This window comes from Patiria miniata, unplaced genomic scaffold (assembly GCF_015706575.1).
Source record: "Patiria miniata isolate m_02_andy unplaced genomic scaffold, ASM1570657v1 HiC_scaffold_22, whole genome shotgun sequence".
Classification (NCBI taxonomy): domain Eukaryota; kingdom Metazoa; phylum Echinodermata; class Asteroidea; order Valvatida; family Asterinidae; genus Patiria; species Patiria miniata.
In genome coordinates this window covers 12,269,649-12,275,318 of record NW_024037061.1, presented here as the reverse complement: position 1 = coordinate 12,275,318, position 5,670 = coordinate 12,269,649, and the positions used below count along the sequence as shown (strand labels likewise).

General features: G+C 49.6%; 1 protein-coding gene across 1 annotated transcript; it reads right to left on the bottom strand.

Moving 5' to 3' along the window:
* Positions 1 to 3,899, bottom strand: LOC119730082 (uncharacterized protein K02A2.6-like). Its single transcript, XM_038202867.1, has 2 exons — positions 2,994 to 3,899; positions 1 to 2,961 (listed from the first exon to the last, which is right to left on the bottom strand). The coding sequence occupies exons 1-2, from the start codon at positions 3,897 to 3,899 to the stop codon at positions 1 to 3; spliced, it is 3,867 nt and encodes a 1,288-aa protein (XP_038058795.1).
* Between the last annotated feature and the right edge of the window lie 1,771 nt (positions 3,900 to 5,670).

Below are 5,670 nucleotides of genomic sequence, written 5' to 3'. Positions count from 1 at the left end.
TTAGTACACCACATAATCCTGGTGCCAGCGTGGAGGTTTTCCTGTGCGTCGTGGTCTGACTGTTGTTGTTGGCTTGGGATTCTGTGGGTGAATTGGGTCAGGTGGGGTCTGGACTTCAAGAACTGGTTCTGGTTCTGGGATAAGCAGCAAGTGGCGACGGTTACGACGATACTCGACGCCCTGAACGTTGACAATGTAGGAGCGTGGGGGACCTGCTTTTCGAACCACCTCACCCAACGGACTCAGATGTGTTTTGTTGCGGATCCGCACCGTGTCACCTGGTTTCAGCTCACACAGATGACGGACGCCATGCTTCTCGTTGAAGTAAGACTCGCTCTTGGCCTTACGTTGCTTGTCGGCTGCCTTCAACTGGTGCGTGTTGATCACCTTGGGACGGAGATTGCGAGGGAGTGTTGGCAATGTTGTGCGTAGTTCGCGACCCATCAGCAGGCGTGCAGGACTAAGGTTGAGGCCCGGGATTGGTGTGGATCGGTAGGTCAGCAATGCTCGCAGAGGATCAGGCTGCCGGAGCATGGATTTAGCAATGTGGACTGCTTTCTCGGCCATTCCATTCGCCTGAGGGTAGTTTGGGCTAGATGTGAGATGTTGGATGTCATACTCACTTGCAAATTGGTTGAACTCGGTCAGGAACTGTGGCCCATTATCGGTGACGATAACCTCAGGAATGCCAAAACGGGCGAAAGTGGCCTTCAAAAAGTTAATGACGGCCAACGACGTTGTTGTCGGGAGATGATGGACCTCAATCCATCGCGAAAAGTAGTCGACTAGGACTATGTAGTGTCTCCCATTGACCTCTGCCAGATCACAGGCAAGACGTTGCCAAGGTCGTTCAGGAAGCGGAGTCGAGATTAGAGGTTCCGCTCGCTGTGCTGACTGCTTGGTCTGACAGAAGGAGCATTTCTCTATGTACTGGGCAATGTCGCTCCCAATACCTGGCCACCAAACGGCTTGAGCAGCTCGGGCTCTGGACTTTGATATTCCCTGGTGACCTTCGTGGATCCTCAACAGCATCTCTTGGCGCATATTTGCCGGGATGACGATGCGGTCGCCATGGGTGAGGATCCCCTGGACGAAGCTGAGGTTGTCTTGGTTCTCCCAGTAGAGCTTCACTGTTGTTGATTCAATGTCGCGGGAGTACTTTGGCCAGCCACTGCGAATGTGTGATGCGACTTGCACCAGCACTTCATCGAGGGCAGTTTCACGTTTGATCTCGTCCAATTTCCCCTGGGAGACTGGCCAGTGGCTTGTGACCATATGGACATGTGCTTCAACTTCGTCTGGAAGGTTGTCCCTTTCAGTGACCGATGACTTCAAGGGTGCGCGAGACAGGGTATCGGCCACAGTGAGGAGTTTGCCAGGTACGTACTCTGCAGTGCAGTGGTACTTCATGAGACGCATAAGAAGTCGTTGACACCTCAGCGGAGCGTCACACAGATCCTTATTGTTGATGAGTGGAACCAGCGGTTTATGGTCAGTCTGTATGGTGACGTGAAGGCCTCGAAGGTATACGTAAAACCTTTCGCACGACCACACCGAGGCCAACAGCTCTTTCTCTATCTGCGCGTAGCGTCGTTCAGATGGAGTGAGGCTTCTTGAACAGTACGCCACTGGCTTCCACTGTTTGTCATCTTGTTGCTGCAGAATACATCCACCCAGTCCGTATTCGCTTGCATCAGCGCTAACCATGGTCGGCTTATTTGGATCATAGAAAGCGAGTGCAGGAGCTGATGTGAGGAGTGTCTTAATGCTGCGAAAAGCTGACTGCTGTGGTGATCCCCACACCCAGCTGACATCACTCTTCAGTAGGTCATTAATTGGTGCAGCGACTGAAGAGACATGGGGAATGAATCGCGCAAGCCAGTTGATCATCCCCATTAGTCGTTTGACTTCGGTTTTGGTGGTTGGCGGTGGCATTTGGATGATCGCTGCTATCTTTGCAGGGTCGGCATGGATGCCGTCTTTATCGAGCTTCATGCCGAAGAAGTCGACCTTTGTTTGGGCGATTTTGCATTTGTCCTTGTTCAGCTGTAGTCCAGCGTTCTGCACAATTTCGAGAATGCGCTGGAGTCTTTCATCGTGTTCTTCTTTTGTGCGACCGGTGATCAGTACGTCGTCCATGTACACCACGACCCCGGGTATGTCGGTTAGAAGGTCGCACATGATGCGTTGATATATTTCTGGTGCCGATGTGATGCCAAATGGAAGGCGTTTAAAGCAGTAACGCCCGAATGGTGTAATGAAGGTAGTGAACTTCTGGCTTTCCTCTGTCAGTGGTACTTGCCAGAAGCCATGCTTGGCATCTAGCAGGGAGAATATCTGGGCGCCAGCGACTTTGCCGAGGACTTCTTCGACGGTTGGTATGGTATACCTCTCCCTGACAACTGCTTTGTTCAGTCGTCTGAGGTCTACGCATAGGCGAATGTCACCATTCTTTTTCGGCGCTATCACAATAGGCGAGCACCAATCTGTGGGGTCAGTGATACGCTGAATGATGTTCTGTTGCTCCATCCTCTCCAGCTCCTCTTTCAGTTTGGGCATGAGAGGAATGGGGATACGACGAGGAGTCATGACGCAGTAAGGGGTGGTGGCTTCGTCTACCTTGATGCTAACTGCTTGTCCATGCAGACATCCACCCCCTTCAAAAACACTCTCATGGCTGAGTAGAGTGTAGACTCTGTGGACCAATCCAAGCGAGTCACAGGCATGCTTGCCTATGACTGGTTCTCCCTGAGGCAAGATGAGGAACAGCAAGCTTTGAGTTTTGCCCTTGACTTGGCAAATGAGTCTGGTCTGGCCGATTGGTGTGGCTTTTCCCCCGAAGAATCCTGTAAGGCGTGTTGAGGACGGCTGTAGGGTCTTATCGGGGACATTCAGCGCGTTGAAGATGTCAAGCGGGAGGATATTGACCTCAGAGCCCGTGTCAAGTAGGAATGACACAGTCTGTCCATGTACATGGAGATCTGTCTCCAAACGTCATCGATGGGCAGTTGCTGTCGGCGTATGGCACCGACAAAGAACTCGTTCTCTGCAAAAGTACAGGTTTCATCCTCTTGTTCTGGATCTGTCTGGAGAACTGCTCGCATCTGTTTGGGCCTTGATCGGCAGACTTTTGAAAAGTGGCCGATCTTATTGCAGCTCTTACAGTGTTGTCCCTTGGCAGGACAAGTTCTATGGGTAGAGGCGTAGCCGCAATTCTGGCAAAGGGGACCACTCAGTCTGGGGTACGAGGATCGCTGATCCCTTCTCATGGGAGGCTTGTTGGAGCGTTGCTTCTGGCGCTGCTGCACCTGATGGACTGCCTGGACTGTAGTAGTATTACTATCTCCCTGGGCCTTAATGTCCTGCTGATCCTTTGTGGCTGTTTCAAGCGTTTTGGCAAGTTCGATGGCTTTGGAGAATGTCAGGCCATCTTTGGTGAGCAAGTGTTTCTGGATGAACAAACTGCGTATGCCGCAAACTAGCCGGTCGCGGAGGGCATCATCAAGAAAAGAACCGAATTTACACGGTCCAGCCAAGGTTTGCAATTCCACAGAATACTGTGCTACAGTCTCACCAGCATTTTGATTGCGCTGATAAAACCGGAATCGTTCAGCAATCACCAGTCGTTTGGGTCCGTAGTGCGATTTGAGCAGAGTACACAGTTCAGCGTAAGTCTTTTCAGTGACTGCCACAGGTTCAGAAAGGCTCTTCACAGTTTTGTACACATTTGCTCCGATACAACTCAGCAGAACAGCAGACTGCTTGGCTGGAGAAATGTCATTGGCCTTGAAATACAGGTCCAATCGTTCGAGGTAGTTGGTGATTTCCTCTACTTGGTCATATGGATCGAGCCGTCCGATCAAAGCTGAACTATAGGGCGCCCCCTGTGACTGCGACATGATCGATGTACGTTAGACACACGTACGAACGTGGCGAATCGGACGAAAAATAACGGTTTGTTTTGCCACAAAATGTCCAACTACCTGACGTGATATAGTCTCAAAATGTCACTGATTATGTCCGCAAACATTTACTGGGACCACCGCTGTCACTATGTTGTGTTTATGGGTCCTTTCAAACCAGTAAATAATGGAACGAACTCACCGAGTCTTCACAGGAACTCGTGGCATGGGCGCCGCCATTTTAATACACACTGTAACTCATGGAACGTGTAGTTGGTGTCCCTCACAGAACGTATCATAATGCATGGACATACGACAGTTGTGATGATCGGCCACATCAGTACACGTATAGTGTGGGGTATGTGAAAGGGGAGTTGACATGGTAGATAAAGGGGGGTGCAGCATGCCAGGCTGGAGGATTCTGCGGGAGTCGTGGAGGTAAGGGTTCTTGCGAGTCGACAGCGACAGTTTGTAGATGTGAGTTCCCGTTATCAATGGGGTTGTCCTTTTGGTCAACTTGGGTGGTGGGTTGATCTTCGTGATCAAAATGTGCCTTCACGTACTCTTCTGTACGTTGCATTGCTTCAGGTTGAAGAACAGGGGGACTTGCAGTGCTTGCTCTGTCCTTAGTTGCTTCAGTGTCTGCAGCTTCCTCTAGTACTTTGGCAGCAGCTAATGCAGATTGAGCTTCGCCCTCTTCCTGCATAGCGACGAGCATGGCGTCAAGCCGTGCCCGTTCCACCTTCATCTCAATCTGACGTCTGGTGTAGTCAGCTCTTGCGCGTGCAGCCTCTGCTGCAGCACGGGCCTCTGCTGCAGCCAAGCTGACGTTGGACTGGACCGAGTGTCGTGAAGATAAAGATGGGGGTCCACGGGACCTTGGAGGCGCGAACAATGGAACAATGTGGAACAATGTTGCAGCAAGATACCAGTTAATGTAGATCCTCTTGGGGTGTAGCGTTAATCTTTTCACTCTTCTGCCCTCACTGCACGTGTACGTGCGCAGCTATGCAGAGGCTAAACACTCTCCCAAAATGAGCCCAAAATGGACTGTAGTGAAGTCGACGAATCAGCTGTTTATTGGAAGCGGTGTGAAACTGCAATTTAAATCATACAGAACACATTTTGAGTTTAAACAATAAAGTACAGAAGGTTAATGGAGTATTAATTAGTGTGAGGTGATTACATGAACTATCTTAATTGACCACTAATGAAACAGACGAAAATACAGGAAATGGCCCAAGGACTATGACAAGTCTACCCCAATAATCCAAATTCTGAGAATAAAACTGGCTGGAAATACCCCTTTAAATAACAGAGAAATTACAATAAAGATTTCAGACATGTAAAAGTAGACGAATCCCCCCAAATTGACATGAAAGCGGGATGAGAAGGAAAAAGCAAACCCTCAAAATGTCCACAAAAACCCATTCAAAATGTACATGAGACCGAACACGTTTCTAGAGTGTACATGTAACTGTGAAGAAAAACTAATGATCAGAACGCTGGCATGAAAAAAATACGAATGAACGGCAGAGGGCGCTAGACAAATTGCAACGGCTGCCGAAGGCAGAACACTAGGCCTGCAATACGGAAGCTTGAATTGCCTTCCGCGATACCGCGTTACCGTGATAATTTATCACAGAAATCTGGAATTCAAAGATAGCCCCTTCCTCGATACCGCGTTACTGTGATAATTTATCACAGAAATCCGGAATTCAAAACATAAATCCTTCCTCGATACCGCGTTACCGTGATAATTTATCAC